Source organism: Scyliorhinus canicula, chromosome 2 (genome assembly GCF_902713615.1).
Source record: "Scyliorhinus canicula chromosome 2, sScyCan1.1, whole genome shotgun sequence".
NCBI classification, from domain to species: Eukaryota; Metazoa; Chordata; class Chondrichthyes; order Carcharhiniformes; family Scyliorhinidae; genus Scyliorhinus; species Scyliorhinus canicula.
In genome coordinates this window covers 191,798,135-191,815,595 of record NC_052147.1, presented here as the reverse complement: position 1 = coordinate 191,815,595, position 17,461 = coordinate 191,798,135, and the positions used below count along the sequence as shown (strand labels likewise).

The 17,461-nt window shown below is 42.4% G+C and overlaps 1 protein-coding gene across 4 annotated transcripts in view; it reads right to left on the bottom strand.

The window, feature by feature from the left end:
* The window catches only part of pde1a (phosphodiesterase 1A, calmodulin-dependent), a 725,115-nt gene that overhangs the window by 114,788 nt on the left and 592,866 nt on the right, over positions 1 to 17,461 (bottom strand). For all 4 annotated transcript variants that reach the window (XM_038789235.1, XM_038789236.1, XM_038789237.1 and 1 more), the window contains 4 exons: positions 8,984 to 9,097; positions 6,545 to 6,727; positions 2,064 to 2,130; positions 637 to 753 (listed from right to left, as the gene is read on the bottom strand). In XM_038789235.1, coding sequence (XP_038645163.1) covers positions 637 to 753; positions 2,064 to 2,130; positions 6,545 to 6,727; positions 8,984 to 9,097 — 481 coding nt within the window. The remainder of the gene's footprint in view (positions 1 to 636; positions 754 to 2,063; positions 2,131 to 6,544; positions 6,728 to 8,983; positions 9,098 to 17,461) is intronic.

Sequence of the window (17,461 nt, the reverse complement as noted above, 5' to 3'; positions counted from 1 at the left end):
CTCTTCACTGTTCTTGCTGGCATCATGCACCCCCACTCCCCCCAATCGCCGGTACCAGCAGTCGCCCTCCTAGGTGAGCGACACTTCATTATGAGGTCACTAGATGCCCCTCCCCCTTCATGCTCCCTCTTCACACACCCTCGTCATGCCCCACCATTTGTACACCACCCCTTTCAGGCCCCACCTCATTCAGGCCCCACCCCTTGTATGTGCTCTGTTCGGCGCCCAGCAATAACCCCATTTAGGGGCTCTCCAGCTATTCTTGTGGCATAGTGGGATGTGCATCGGCTGCCAAGCAGGGAGAAGAATCTACATTATAGCCTACTATGTATGTGATGATTCTAACTGTGTAATAAGGCTTCTAGTCCTTCGGAAAGAGGGTTCTATATGTTGATGGCAGAGAATTTTGCATTATCATGCACACCACTACGCAACAAGCTGAAAGGATGAATTATTTTAAATCGATATTATTCATTAGAAGCTCTAATTGTGTTCATGGCAGATATTCGTTATTTGATGGTCAGTCACAAACATATGCATTACGATCCGCTAGATTTAATTAGCATGATTTTGGCATTGACTCAGAAAACCATTTTGTTTTGTTTTAATATATATTAAACCTTAAAGTTTCCTGACCCTGAAGCGACTGATAAGGTCATATCGAGTAAATAACTCGTGCACCATGAACTTCAGAGCATGTTCCCCACTGGCATCATTCAGGGCGAATACATTAAATGACCATTTATCAACATCCTGCAAAAAGAAAAGAGACATTAAATGTAGACATAGGCCATGATTTTGTCAGAAGCATGCCATTCCTGACATCGTAACTGGAATTGTACGCCTCTTTTTTCTATTTCCGACACGATTACAATTATAATTCCTAATGTTGGCAGTGTGCTTGTGATTCAGTAGCGAGGTAAGCTTTTCATTGATGAAACCCTCCATCAACTCACACTGCAGCAGGTACCGATGGGCTTTGAAAATTCTGCTTGGTCAAACGGAGGCTCTCCATCACGGCCAAAACTTTCCCACTAGCATTAACTTGAGAGACTTGAGAGCAGAAAGGTGGCATGGGTGTCTTTCAAATATATATTTTGTAAATATTTCACATTACATTGTTTTCATTTTATTCATGTGTGCATTATCACTCTTTGTTGACTATCTTAGTCAATAAGCTCAACGTACTAGCATGCTTCATGCACATTAATGGTTCCAAGAGAACAAGGGATAATTCCTCTATTTTGGAAGAAACAATGTTGTGTTTTTTTGCTCAATCTACTGAATGCTCATGTTAGTATCCAGTGTTGTGCTGGCCACACTGTGGTACATTGCTGAACTTGCAGGCTCAGCTGGCCCTGCGTTATAAAGGAAATCATTTGAGATCACTCTCAGCGGAGATAATGAAATGCTATAGAGCCCTGTAAGGATTCTGCCCGGCAGTAGCCTGAGATGGACACACATGTGGACAGTAGTAACGCGGCCCTTTACGCTCCTAATTTTCTTACCTTGACTGACTGCCCCCCCCCCCCCAACACACTTAGGATGCCAGGCCCTTCAAAATGCACTCCCAAATGTCCCTGAACCCACCTTCTTTCCTCCCATGGATCCCTCTTCAACCCCTCCCTGTTGCACACTGTCATTCCCCTGATTCCCTCCCTTGTGCCATAGAGCTAAACAAGGAAATTTGTTGATTGTCATCCCAACTGCACTAGGTTGACTTGAGAATGCCACCTTTAAATGATCATGAGCCAGGTGCTACAAGTTTCTCACTTTATGTGAGTTTCTCACTTTAAGTGTAGGACTTTAATTTAAAAAGTGTTTCACGTTAATGAGTATTCATGGAATGCAAATACATAATCAAGTATGAACCTGCCACAAGGCGGTATAATACTTGACATGCCGCTGACTTCATTCTGCATCTCAACGCATTGGAGATTCAAGATTGTGCATCCTGCCTAATTACACCATGTTTTGCATTCCTGCAGGCTCCGTACAATATTTCCCCTCCTCCTCCCATATAGTGTTCAACTAATTTTTACACTTTCAGCGTTTTTACTTACCTTTAAAGCAGATATCACTGCTGATGGGTAAGTCAGTCCAATCATATTTGATGTTCTTCGGTACATCCTTGAAAGTAAATTGATAAAAAGTATTTTTTTGATAACAGAATTCAGCAACATGACTTTGAATTACCCCTACTTGGTCTCCGTTATGAGACCATTAATTCCTGTAACTATAACAGCAAGGATCTGTGATGGGCATTTTCTTTTTACTTTGCACCCATTATCTTGAAGAGCTGCTTGCATGAGACAATAAACTTTATATTCTCTGGACTTTTCAAGATGATGGTAAATTTTAAAAGGCTGGCCTTGCCTTGTGGACAATGTTGTGGGTCAGAAAATCAGGTGCTTGATCAAAAGTAAGTGACACATGAACTGTTTAATTTACAACTGGTGCCTTGGGGGCAAATAATGATCTTGCACTACTTGCACATATGATCTAATTTAAGAAATAAAATCCTTCTTCCTAAAGTCGGGGTCAGCAAGCCTTTGGTGAGGATCCATCCAGAGTATTAAGTTACATGCATAAAAATTGAACAATTTAGAATCTTGTTTGTAGCAGGATTCTAAAAGGCCCAGAATTCTTTTTGGCTTTTTTGTATTCTTCTTAATCTTTTGCTGCATTTTGCTAAATACTTTAGTTGCATTTATTCTATTGCCTCACCAAAACTTTTCTTTCAAGGTCCAGACTTAGCGGTAGTAATGGCAGGGAAACCGACAACATTCAGAGTCGTTACTCCTCTGGAACTGACAGCAGGTCCTGGAGTCGGCACAGAGCAGTGAATGCAATTCTATTCTTCCCCACAAGTTGAGTTGTTATGGGTGCCCAGGTCTGCAATCAGTTGGAAATTATTGAACTAACAATTATATTAGTCTCAGTGTAAAAATTCTTGAAAATGTATAACTTGTTGAATGAAGTATAACTTGATTATTAATGATTTGTTAAGTTCATAACTTCTCATAAACAGCCTCACTGGTCCTTTTTCTATTCCTTGAATATCATATTTAATTGTTTGGATTTTTGATTTAATTTTCATTTGTGATTTTGTTAAAGGTTGATGATATTTAGCTTGATCTTAATCCTATGTGTATATCCTATCATTCATTTGCTTAGTTTAAAATTAGTTTTTATTATCAGTGAAATGATTCAGTGCTTTTAACTTTCTGGTTTGCTGTCTATGAGAATACTTTAATGTGAATGGCTGATTACCATGCTTGATGTCATCACTGTTGCTGGCTGCCTGGAGATCCTCTTGATATGACACCAGATTCAAACCTTTACTGGAAAGCGGAAAGATACACACAGAGCTTGCTATATCTTTATGGGCAGCTTCCTTCGAGGTAGTGGTGAGCATTGTTGCTTCTCCACTGACTGCAAAATCCAGTCCATTGTTTCTGGCTAATGTTGGCGTTGAGGAAAAGATGAAGGTGCGTATTCTTCTTCTGGATTTCAAATGTGCTTGATAACTTAGAATAGGAAGCATTGTTTATGCTGGTGGTGGTGAGGGTGGGGGCGGAGACAAATGTAATAGGCTGAATTTCTTGGGGGGGTGGTGGTGGGCATGTATTGCTCACCCTCTATTTTTGCAAGAGTTGGCCTGCAACTGACAGGGCTGATAAAAATGCCTGCCTCGCAGCAATAGTGCACTGCTGGCGAGTTGAATAGGCTGAGAATGGGCCAATATAATTGGCTGGAAGCTCCATGAGCCCCAGAAATGCAAAGACTAAGTAGTGGGCACAGCTGGTTCTGCAAAGAAGCCCACAAAGAGGTAGCTTTTTCACCGGATGATGTATGGGGGGGCATTTCTGGGTGGAGTAGTATTTTGCAGCCTGCGGAGGGGGAAAAGTGACAAAGGTGCTCCTCCCCTCCCCTCTACCACTGAATGGTGTGCCTCCTTTCTTACCCGGCTTTCTAAAACTTTAGTTCAAAAGCGGGCTCCCCACACCCGCCCGCCTGCCTGTTTTATATCATGGGCATCATAAAATATGGATCAATTTGACTTGGTAACAAGTTTAATTTCCTGTTAATTATTTTGTTAAATGGTGGGTAGTCTGCTGATCTTGGTGTATAACGGGGACCAGGTTGGGGATGGGTGGGAAGGTTTTCCATCCTTCATAGTTTACATGCCCCTTGCCAAAAACACACCCAGTAGAGGGCCTTAAAGACAATCATTTCAGCCACATCTGTAAAAAAACTAGGACCTACAACTGGTTACATGAGAGGAGTCATGACTTTGCTGCGCCAGATGTTCAAGGCAGGCTGGCATAATGATCTCTTAATGTCCTGCAAAATCACAAACAGCAAAGGATCTTCTCAGTCAGCATGGATCTTTATTTATCTTGCATTGTGTATATATTTAGAATGAGTGTATTGAGTATAATCTCTCTGGGTTTATCCCCATTAATTTGCCTAACTGAATTTACCTGGTAATCCTCTAAAGAAGATAAGAACATAAGAAGCAGCAGCAACAGTGGGTCATAGTGCCCCTTGAGCCTGTTCGGCCATTAATATGATGATCCCTGATCTGCAAGCATGATTCCACTTTCCTGCCTGATCCCCATATTCCCTGATCCTCTTGGAAAGTCCAAAACTATATCAAACTCAGCCTTGAATGTGCTCAATGGTTGAGCATCCACAGCCCTCTGGGGAAGGGAATTGTAAAGAAGCACACCCACTATGTAAAGAAATTTCTTATCATCTCATTCCAGAATGGTGCATCCCTCTCCTGAAGCTATGTCCCCTGGTTCTCAGCTCTCCAGTCATAGAATCATAGAATTTACAGTGAACAAGGAGGCCATTCGCCATTCGGCCCATCACGTCTGCAGCAGTTCTTGGAAAGAGCACCCTACTTCAGCCCACGCTGAAGTAACCCAGTAACCCCACCCCTCACCTACCCTTTTTTTGTACACCAAGGGCAATTTATCATGGCCAATCCACCAAACCTGTACGTTTTTGAACTGTGGGAGGAAACCGGAGAACCCGGAGGAGACCCACGCAGACACGGGGAGAACGTGCAGACTCCACACAGACAGTGACCCAAGCCGGGAATCGAACCTGGGACCCTGGAGTTGTGAAGCTACTGTGCCATCCACTGTGCTGCGGTGCTGCTATGTCAGTGGAAACAGCTTCTCATCTACTCTGTCAATTCCTCTCAGAACCTTATACGTTGAAATATATTTCTCATTCTTCTTGTGTCCACAAAGTATAGGCCCATTCTACTCATTCTTTCTTCTCATCCCAAGGACCAACCTTGTGAAATTGTGTTTCAGCCCCTATGGCTTCCCTAGGTACAGTGATTAAAACTGTACACAGTATTCCAGGTGTGGCCTCACAAAGCCCTACAATTGCAGAAAGGCTTGTCTAGGCTTGGCAATTGCTTGCTCTATCTGCATGTTAGCACTCTTTGTTTCTTGTACCAGGATTGCAATGATCTACAAATCACCCCTCACAGAAAAGAGACCACTGTCTGGAAGCTAGAGAGCAGTTCAGACAGGGACAGTGAAACTAATTACAGTTGTAACACTTACCTGGATGCTTCACATGTCGATTGCTCGAAGGAGAACAGCTTTGACTTCTGTTGCAACCCTGCAGATCCATTAGCTGCAAACTATTCATTCCTTTCTAGTAGTGGACTGTGATTCATAGCTTCCACAAACCAGCTACAGTCTTGATTCATTCATCTCCCTTCATGGATGAGTGATTCCAAGTGGTGAAACCCCAATGTTTACAAATGTCAACCACATCAAAGAGAGGTAAGTGCATTCCAATCATTAAAGTGTGCAATTGCAATGTATTTACCGCTCTTTGTCTGTGAAAACTGACACTGTGATTTCGGATGATGTCACCCAGGGACAGTGTAGATGAGAAATAGGAAGGGCAAAGGATGGATCCTTGGGGAAAGCAGAAGTAACCAAGGTGGAGCAGGAAAAGAAGACATTTGAGGTGAATACTCTGTCTATGATTAGATCGATTAGAATGGAACCAGGAGAGAGCAGTACCACTTAGCTGGGTGATGTGATGAAGCATTGAAGGACGATTATGTTGCCAAAAGTGTCAAAGGCTGCAGACAGGGCAGGTGAAGTATGAGTGTGGATTTTACCTTCCTCATAGTGATAGACCAGAGACAGAGCTCCAAAATTGCAGCCAGGTTTTCTGATCTGCACTCTCTTGGATGGTGGAAATAGCTCTTCATAATGCCATTCACAATGCTCACGTGTATATTTAGCTTTAATTCTTATGTTAAGAACTGTTGTAAACTTTGAGTTGCTGATTAAATTATTCGGTCGGAGATATGTTTTCTCCCCCGTGGCCACAAAACTGTACATTTTAATAGCTTGAAATACCCTGAACATTTTAGAATAAATGGAAGCTGCTCAACAATATTTGTAAAACCGGCAACATAAAATGTTATAAGTCACTTTCAATTTTTGCGAATTACAATCTCAATCAAAACAAATATCACAGAGTCACTTGCATCTACCTCTCGACAAAAATGCCAGCTTGAACAGCATGAACAATGCTCCGAAATCTAGGCTTTTCTGCTGGCCTCCTTCTCATCACCCCCATCTTTCTTGTAAAGGTGGACGCCAGCCAATCCCTAACCTCCGACGGAACGGAATCTGACTGGATGTCGCTGAGTTCGTCCTCAGTGTCCAAGAGCCGCCTGATGGGAAAACAGAATATAGAGCTTCAGACTCAAACCCAAAGGACCACTTGAATTTAGTCCTTTCTCAAGAAATATTAATCCAAAGAGGCTGCCTTTTGAGTTTTTTTTTTAGTTTCAATTACCCTAATCAATACACAAGTCAAATAGGTAACTTATCATATCTATAAGATATCATAAAGACAGATTTCAAATAAATACTTGCTACAGGTTACTTCCAATATGGTGAATATCCTAAAATATTATACTATCTTAACTCATGTCTTAGCAGTAACATTATTTTTATTTTTACTTTATCCCTCTGCTCATGGAATACAGTAACTTATTTGCTATTGTTTTTACAAATTGCAGCCGTGCTCTGAATTGATAATTTTAATGATTTCTCAATAATGAACTCAAATTTGTTTCCTGTTCAGTATGCTTCCCAACTATTTTACCATTATCTCAGTGCCTTCATCCAAAATTGGTGATTATATACTTCACCGTACTCAAATGCATATGCCATCTATTAGTCCAGATATAAAACAGTGTGACAAGGGACAACTGAAAGACTCAGTTAAAAAGCACAAACATCTCATCTTGAAATAAAATTATGTGGCGACACTTTAATCAAATGCAATATTGAAATAGGTGAGTGCAATATTTAGAAATCTATCAAGGCATTGCAAGTATGTTCATATATCTCTATATATATAGTTGCATCTTTCCAAGTCAAGAATCTCTGCAACAAATTTTAAGATGAATTGGAGCAGTGGAAAGTAGCTTTATTCCACTTCAACCACAAAAATATCAGAGATAAGGGGCGCGATTCTCCGCAAATGCGACGAGTCGTAAAGGCTGCCGTGAAACTGGCCGTGTTTCACGGCAGCCTCCGCGCCCCCTCCCGGGACCCGATTCTCCCCCCCGGGCGGGGCTAGCAGTGCGGCCCCGTGAAGCACGGCATCGCGGGCTTAACGACCGTCGCTAAGCCCGCACGCCAAGCGTCACGGCGGCTGACGCGCACGATGACGTCAGCCGCGCATGCGCGGGTTGGACGGCTCCAACCCGCGCATGCGCGGATGACGTCATCACGCATATGCGTCAAACCGCACATGCGCGGGCCGTCATGCCCCTCAGCTGCCCCGCGGACTGATCCTGCGGGGCGGCGGAGGAACAAATAGTGCGCGGGTATCCGACCCGCTGCCCGCGATCGGTGCCCACTGATTGCAGGCCCATGTCACCCTTGGCACGGCCGTGCCAATCGGTGCCATGGTTGTCCGGGACGGTACTTTGCGGCCGTTTTCACGAACGGTGAGAGCAGGCGTGTTTGCGTTCGTGAAAACGGCCGTAAAGGCCTGGGTACTCGGCCCATCTGCCTGGGGAGAATCGCTGTTCGCCGTAAAAAACGGCGAGCAGCGATTCGTGTCGTGGGGCGGCTGTGGGGGGGGGGGGGGGAGAGAATAGCGGGAGGTCGGTTAAAATGTCGGGAAGGCCCTCCCGCTATTCTCCGACCCGTCGTGGGCAGCGGAGAATCGTGCCCAAGGAACTTGTTTTGTGGTCAAATGTGAGAGAACAAATGCATGTCTGAGGCTGTAAGACATTATAGGGTGATTGTAGGAAATGGACAAATTTGGATCCAGTGCTGCTTGTTACACCCCTTCCAATTTCCCTTACATTTAAACTTCAATTGTAAAGAAACATGAGTGAGTTGTACAAGTGCCTGTTTTCTGTCAACGGCATAAGTTTTAAATCAGGCCAAAATCATTGGCACATGAACAGAAATGATTTATACATGTTCATTCCCTCTCTCTCTGATATGTTTAGTGAATTATTTAATTTGTTCACTTAATTTATTTATTTTTGCTGTGTTAATACAGTTGTTGACTAATTTAACCAGCTTAACAATTGTATTAAACTAGCACGGACATGGAAGTTATGTAAACATAGGTAACAGTGCACTAAAAGTGATACACAGAGGAATTTAAAAGGGAAATGTTCCACTTAACGGACCACCCAACACAAACAGTGATGTAAAATTGCACAACCCATGCTTGATTTTCCATTATTCATTAATGAGGAAAGAAGTCATGGAATGAGGATGGGTAATATCTTGATATTCAGGAACACTAAAGCAGACAAGCTGTCTTCAAATGAGAAAAAAGTTTCCCTTGATTTGTAAGCATGAAAAATGTTATCGGTATATGCACAAATTGTGTTTTAAAGTATGTGCATAAATCACACACATACTGTGCCATAGGGACTTTCCATTTAACTCACCTTGTCTCATCAATGTAAACTGCTTCCAACACAGAGGCTGCATATTCAATATTCTTCTTTAAATCTGTCACGTTAACCTCACCTTTCTCCAGTTGCTTCACAAGACATCTTAATCTGAATTGGAAAGACATTGCGTTAAAAACTTTCTAATCATTATTATCAGGGTTAAATATTCAATTTTTAGAATACTTTATTCTAAGCGAATGCAAACTGTTGATTAATTTAAAAATACAAACTCGGAAAATGAGAAGACTTGTGTCAAACAGTTAATCTTCTGACAACAGTGTTCAATGATCTGACCCCTGGAAAGATACAACAGGAACAGTTCACCGTCATTCTTTCAAATGAGGGTCTGTTACATGTGTGTGCCAAGTTTCTCTAATTCAGGTGATAGGTTACACAAAGATAGTTTAAATATTTACTGAAACTGGAAAATTTGAAATAACACTATTGATCAACAGTGACACAATTATTCCTCCTGAAGTGAGTTCAGTATTACACGGCTCCCACATTTTGGAATATCACCTTCTCTATATTCCTGTTTACTGCTGGTGGTGTTTTATTTATTTGTTCCTGACATTTGGGTGTTGCCAGCAAGGTCAGCAGTTATTGCTCATCTCTAATTGCCCTCGGGAAGGTGGTGGTGAGCTGCCTTCCCATTTTATTCTGCGTGGCATTAGTCCACCAACAGTACATTTTTTGGAAACTCTTATTATTTTAGCAGAAAAGCTCTTCTAAACATGACAATGTAGTATAATCATATGAAGTGATATGCAATATAATTAAGGTAAATAACTGCAAATGTGAAAATTACTAAAATAAACTATAACTGGCACAAAGGTGCTTTCACAGTACAGGACTACAGTTGACCTCCTTTGCTTGCATTCACAAAGTCTTGTAACAAATGGCTCGTCAGAATAAAGCTATTGATTCGCAATATAGGAACAGAAGTAGGCCATGTAGATCCTTGAACTTGTCCAGCATGCAATTAAATTATGTCTGATTTGCACCCTAACTCAACATATCTGCCTCAGCCCCAATTCCCTTAATATCTTTGGTTTACATTAATCTCAGAATTAAAATTAATCTATTGTTGCTTGCAGAAGAGAGTTCCAAACTTAGAATGCACAGAATCCCGACAGTGCGCAGGGAGGCCATTCAGCCCATCATGGGGGATTTTAATCTACATGTCGATTGGTTTAACCAGGTCGGTCAAGGCAACCGTGAGGAGGAGTTTATAGAATGTATCCGCGATAGTTTCCTAGAACAGTATGTAATGGAACCTACGAGGGAACAAGCGGTCCTAGATCTTGTCCTGTGTAATGAGACAGGATTGATTCATGATCTCATAGTTAGGGATCCTCTCGGAAGGAGCGATCACAATATGGTGGAATTTAAAATACAGATGGAGGGTGAGAAAGTAAAATCAAATACTAGTGTTTTGTGTTTAAACAAAGGAGATTACAAGGGGATGAGAGAAGAACTAGCTAAGGTAGACTGGGAGCTAAGACTTTATGGTGGAACAGTTGAGGAACAGTGGAGAACCTTCCAAGCGATTTTTCACAGTGCTCAGCAAAGGTTTATACCAACAAAAAGGAAGGACGGAAGAAAGAGGGAAAATCGACCGTGGATATCTAAGGAAATAAGGGAGAGTATCAAATTGAAGGAAAAAGCATATAAAGTGGCAAAGATTGCTGGGAGATTAGAGGACTGGGAAATCTTTAGGGGGCAACAGAAAGCTACTAAAAAAGCTATAAAGAAGAGTAAGATAGAGTATGAGAGTAAACTTGCTCAGAATATAAAAACAGACAGTAAAAGTTTTTACAAATATATAAGACAAAAAATAGTGGCTAAGGTAAATATTGGTCCTTTAGAGGATGAGAAGGGAGTTTTAATAATGGGAAATGAGGAAATGGCTGAGGAACTGAACAGGTTTTTTGGGTCGGTCTTCACAGTGGAAGACACAAATAACATGCCAGCGACTGATAGAAATGAGGCTATGACAGGTGAGGACCTTGAAAGGATTGTTATCACTAAGGAGGGAGTGATGGGCAAGCTAATGGGGCTAAAGGTAGACAAGTCTCCTGGCCCTGATGGAATGCATCCCAGAGTGCTAAAAGAGATGGCTAGGGAAATTGCAGATGCACTAGTGATAATTTACCGAAATTCACTAGACTCTGGGGTGGTCCCGGTGGATTGGAAATTAGCAAACGTGATGCCACTGTTTAAAAAAGGAGGTAGGCAGAAAGCAGGAAATTATAGGCCAGTGAGTTTAACTTCGGTAATAGGGAAGATGCTGGAATCTATCATCAAGGACGAAATTGCGAGGCATCTGGATAGAAATTGTCCCATTGGGCAGACGCAGCATGGGTTCTTTAAAGGCAGGTCATGCCTAACTAATTTAGTGGAATTTTTTGAGGACATTACCAGTGCAGTAGATAACGGGGAGCCGATGGATGTGGTATATCTGGATTTCCAGAAAGCCTTTGACAAGGTGCCACACAAAAGGTTGCTGCATAAGATAAAGATGCATGGCATTAAGGGTAAAGTAGTAGCATGGATAGAGGATTGGTTAATTAATAGAAAGCAAAGAGTTGGGATAAATGGGTGTTTCTCTGGTTGGCAATCAGTAGCTAGTGGTGTCCCTCAGGGATCCGTGTTGGGCCCACAATTGTTCACAATTTACATTGATGATTTGGAGTTGGGGACCAAGGGCAATGTGTCCAAGTTTGCAGATGACACTAAGATGAGTGGTAAAGCGAAAAGTGCAGAGGATACTGGAAGTCTGCAGAGGGATTTGGATAGGTTAAGTGAATGGGCTCGGGTCTGGCAGATGGAATACAATGTTGACAAATGTGAGGTTATCCATTTTGGTAGGAATAACAGCAAACGGGATTATTATTTAAACGATAAAATATTAAAGCATGCCGCTGTTCAGAGAGACTTGGGTGTGCTAGTGCATGAGTCACAGAAGGTTGGTTTACAAGTGCAACAGGTGATTAAGAAGGCAAATGGAATTTTGTCCTTCATTGCTAGAGGGATGGAGTTTAAGACTAGGGAGGTTATGTTGCAATTGTATAAGGTGTTAGTGCGGCCACACCTGGAGTATTGTGTTCAGTTTTGGTCTCCTTACTTGAGAAAGGATGTACTGGCACTGGAGGGTGTGCAGAAGAGATTCACTAGGTTAATCCCAGAGCTGAAGGGGTTGGATTATGAGGAGAGGTTGAGTAGACTGGGACTGTACTCGTTGGAATTTAGAAGGATGAGGGGGGATCTTATAGAAACATTTAAAATTATGAAGGGAATAGATAGGATAGATGCGGGCAGGTTGTTTCCACTGGCGGGTGACAGCAGAACTAGGGGGCATAGCCTCAAAATAAGGGGAAGTAGATTTAGGACTGAGTTTAGGAGGAACTTCTTCACCCAAAGGGTTGTGAATCTATGGAATTCCTTGCCCAGTGAAGCAGTTGAGGCTCCTTCATTACATGTTTTTAAGGTAAAGATAGATAGTTTTTTGAAGAATAAAGGGATTAAGGGTTATGGTGTTCGGGCCGGAAAGTGGAGCTGAGTCCACAAAAGATCAGCCATGATCTAATTGAATGGCGGAGCAGGCTCGAGGGGCCAGATGGCCTACTCCTGCTCCTAGTTCTTATGTTCTTATGTCTGCCCTGACCCTCTGAAACAGCACTCTACCGAGGCCCACTCCCTCGCCCTATCCCTCCACCTATAACTTCACCTAACCTGCACATCTTTGGACACTAAGGGGCAATTTGGCATGGCCAATTCACCTAACAAGCATATCAATGGACTGTGGGAGGAAACTGGAACACCCAAAGGAAACCCATGCAGACATGGGGGGAACATGCAAACTCCGTACAGACAGTCGTCCAAGGCCAGATTCAAACCCGGCTCCCTGGCGCTGTGAGGCAGCAGTGCTAACCACTGTATCACCAAACATCATCCAGCTTTTTTACATAGAAATGTTTCCTAACTTTATTTTGAATTATCTTGTTCTAATTTTTAGACTCTGCCTTCTGAGAATTGCCAACCAGGGAGGATAGTTTCTATCTATCCTTCTATTGAATCAAATCACACTTTAACCTTCTTAATTCCAGGAATCACAACCACAGTTGGTGTAATCTCTCCTGGTAATTTAACCCTCAAAGTCCAGGGGCAGGATTTTGAGTTTTGGATTGGAACCCCAATTGAATTAAATAGAGTTAAATTGGGGTCATAAACACACTTTCTGCGCGGAATTAAATGACCTCCCCGAAGGTTAGATTTGGAGGCGGGGTTTAATTGGACCAGGAGGTTTGGAATGATATAGGTAAAGGAAGGATATATTAGCAGAACCATCAAACTGTCAAGTTATTTAAATCATCTACTCTTTAAATTAAAAAAACTGCCTGCCTCTGTCTATGAGTAGAGAAAAAATTGGTTCTAGCAGTTGATGATTGTTTACATAATTCAAAGTGCTGTCAATATACTATCATCAGTGCTTCCATAACCTGTCAGTATCACAGTGAGGAGGGCGGATGTTGTAAGTTCAAAGTTTGACTGACAGTTCAAAAAAATTATTAAAGGATTAGCTGTATTTGATGTGGGGTTATTATAAGGAATTAAGTACTTGAGGAGATTTAAATATATTGAATGGGCTTTCATGAATGAGAGTGTTTTTTTATTGTGAAGTCTATGTTAGATACTTTATTTTATTTCACCTCAGCATGAATCCTGAAGTCTGCCCATGGTGAATATTGGGTGAGTTGGCTTGGAGAATATAAGTGTAAAAGGTGGTGAATAAGTGCATGAGCTGGCATGAATGAGCACAAAATTGATTTAGGGTATATAAGAACATATAGGAACATAACAACTAGGAGCGGGAGTAGGCCATCTGGCCCCTCGAGCCTGCTCCGCCATTCAATTAGATCATGGCTGATCTTTTGTGGACTCAGCTCCACTTTCCGGCCGAACACCATAACCCTTAATCCCTTTATTCTTCAAAAAACTATCTATCTTTACCTTAAAAACATGTAATGAAGGAGCCTCAACTGCTTCACTGGGCAAGGAATTCCATAGATTCACAACCCTTTGGGTGAAGAAGTTCCTCCTAAACTCAGTCCTAAATCTACTTCCCCTTATTTTGAGGCTATGCCCCCTAGTTCTGCTGTCACCCGCCAGTGGAAACAACCTGCCCGCATCTATCCTATCTATTCCCTTCATAATTTTAAATGTTTCTATAAGATCCCCCCTCATCCTTCTAAATTCCAACGAGTACAGTCCCAGTCTACTCAACCTCTCCTCATAATCCAACCCCTTCAGCTCTGGGATTAACCTAGTGAATCTCCTCTGCACACCCTCCAGCGCCAGTACGTCCTTTCTCAAGTAAGGAGACCAAAACTGAACACAATACTCCAGGTGTGGCCGCACTAACACCTTATACAATTGCAACATAACCTCCCTAGTCTTAAACTCCATCCCTCTAGACATGAAGGACAAAATTCCATTTGCCTTCTTAATCACCTGTTGCACTTGTAAACCAACCTTCTGTGACTCACCCACTAGCACACCCAGGTCTCTCTGAACAGCGGCATGCTTTAATATTTTATCGTTTAAATAATAATCCCGTTTGCTGTTATTCCTACCAAAATGGATAACCTCACATTTGTCAACATTGTATTCCATCTGCCAGACCCTAGCCCATTCACTTAACCTATCCAAATCCCTCTGCAGACTTCCAGTATCCTCTGCACTTTTCGCTTTACCACTCATCTTAGTGTCATCTGCAAACTTGGACACATTGCCCTTGGTCCCCAACTCCAAATCATCTATGTAAATTGTGAACAATTGTGGGCCCAACACGGATCCCTGAGGGACACCACTAGCTACTGATTGCCAACCAGAGAAACACCCATTTATCCCAACTCTTTGTTTTTATTAATTAACCAATCCTCTATCCATGCTACTACTTTACCCTTAATGCCATGCATCTTTATATTATGCAGCAACCTCTTGTGTGGCACCTTGTCAAAGGCTTTCTGGAAATCCAGATATACCACATCCACCGGCTCCCCGTTATCTACTGCACTGGTAATGTCCTCAAAAAATTCCACTAAATTAGTTAGGCATGACCTGCCCTTTACGAACCCATGCTGCGTCTGCCCAATGGGACAATTTCTATCCAGATGCCTCGCAATTTCTTCCTTGATGATAGATTCCAGCATCTTCCCTACTACCGAAGTTAAGCTCACTGGCCTATAATTTCCTGCTTTCTGCCTACCTCCTTTTTTAAACAGTGGCGTCACGTTTGCTAATTTCCAATCCACCAGGACCACCCCAGAGTCTAGTGAATTTCGGTAAATTATCACTAGTTCATCTGCAATTTCCCTAGCCATCTCTTTTAGCACTCTGGGATGCATTCCATCAGGGCCAGGAGACTTGTCTACCTTTAGCCCCATTAGCTTGCCCATCACTCCCTCCTTAGTGATAACAATCCTCTCAAGGTCCTCACCTGTCATAGCCTCATTTCTATCAGTCGCTGGCATGTTATTTGTGTCTTCCACTGTGAAGACCGACCCAAAAAACCTGTTCAGTTCCTCAGCCATTTCCTCATTTCCCATTATTAAAACTCCCTTCTCATCCTCTAAAGGACCAATATTTACCTTAGCCACTCTTTTTTGTCTTATATATTTGTAAAAACATTTACTGTCTGTTTTTATATTCTGAGCAAGTTTACTCTCATACTCTATCTTACTCTTCTTTATAGCTTTTTTAGTAGCTTTCTGTTGCCCCCTAAAGATTTCCCAGTCCTCTAATCTCCCAGTAATCTTTGCCACTTTATATGCTTTTTCCTTCAATTTGATACTCTCCCTTATTTCCTTAGATATCCACGGTCGATTTTCCCTCTTTCTTCGTCCTTCCTTTTTGTTGGTATAAACCTTTGCTGAGCACTGTGAAAAATCGCTTGGAAGGTTCTCCACTGTTCCTCAACTGTTCCACCATAAAGTCTTAGCTCCCAGTCTACCTTAGCTAGTTCTTCTCTCATCCCCTTGTAATCTCCTTTGTTTAAACACAAAACACTAGTATTTGATTTTACTTTCTCACCCTCCATCTGTATTTTAAATTCCACCATATTGTGATCGCTCCTTCCGAGAGGATCCCTAACTATGAGATCATATATAAGGGTCATGTAGATTAGTGGGGGCCATGAGTTGGCATGAGTTGACAGTATGTTGACTGAGGAGTTGTAAGGACCATGATGGTGGGTGAAGTGGCATTGGGTAGCACAGAGGGAATGAGGAACTATTAGAGATGGATGAAGAGACATTGGTTGGCATGGAAGGTATGATGGTTTTGGAATGGATGTACGGTGTGTGCTTGCATGGAGAGCATGAGCAGCAATTGAGGTAGATGGGGACATGTTGGCCGGAGTTGGGAGGCATGGGGAGAGTGTGAGGGATAGAGAGCCCTCATTCAGTCAAACAACCGGGTTAAAGTCCCAGAGAACAGAGGTGGATCTTTTAACCAGCTGGCTTGTCACTCAGCATCCCCTGCATTTTCGAAGACGCCAATGAAATCAGGGCTCTTCTGTTGTGTCTGAAAGTACCTGATGGTGTTATGAGCAAGTTTGAACGTGAATGCCTTCAGATTAATGTTACTGAATTAAAATGCTCTGGACCAGTGTCAAAGGGATTAGAGTCTTGACGCTATGTCTTGGAGTTGTACCAGTATGTCTGCTTCTCGCATAGCACAGTGTCCAGCTCATAAACCTTTTGTGTTCACTTGTCTTCAGCCCTCAGCCCATGAGGAGCTCGGCTGGTGAAAAGCTATTAGCTAAAGATGTAGCTTGTTAGAGCAGGTGGCTGAATCCCAGCCAGGATTCTTGGTCATTCACATCTTGATAGTTTTGATTGCTCTTTTAACCCCCTGATTGGTTTGAAGAACTGGTGACCTGGGTGATCCCACAGCCATGGATAAATTTACTGAAGTGGTTATTGGTCAATTGTGGTCTGTTACCCGAGACAAGTTTGTCTGGAAACCCATGTGCAGAGGGCGTGTTCTGCAGTGCCTGGGTCACAGACACAGCTGTTGTAGTGTAGAGTCTGGAGTTTCCAACCATCTGGTGTAATGAGATGTGCTTTGCCTTAAACATTGAAGAGATCCAGTCCTAGTTTCTGCCAAGATCTGTTTGGGAAGCAGGATGGAAGTAGAGGTTCTGTGGCTGGCTGGCTATTAATTTTGCACGAATGCCAAGACAAAATCTTGTAGAGCCTGCATAGTGCTGGTGACCGCAGTTTGCAGGGCATTGCACTTTTTATCCCCATGTGGCCTCCATGGAGCCAATTGAGTATCTCTTCTTGCATCGACTTGGGAAATATCAGGTGCTGGTTGAAGACTAGAAGAGCATCCAATATCATTAAATGCTTGCATTATTCATGATATTTGCCTAGAAACTGGTCATCAGAGCTGTATTTGGACCAA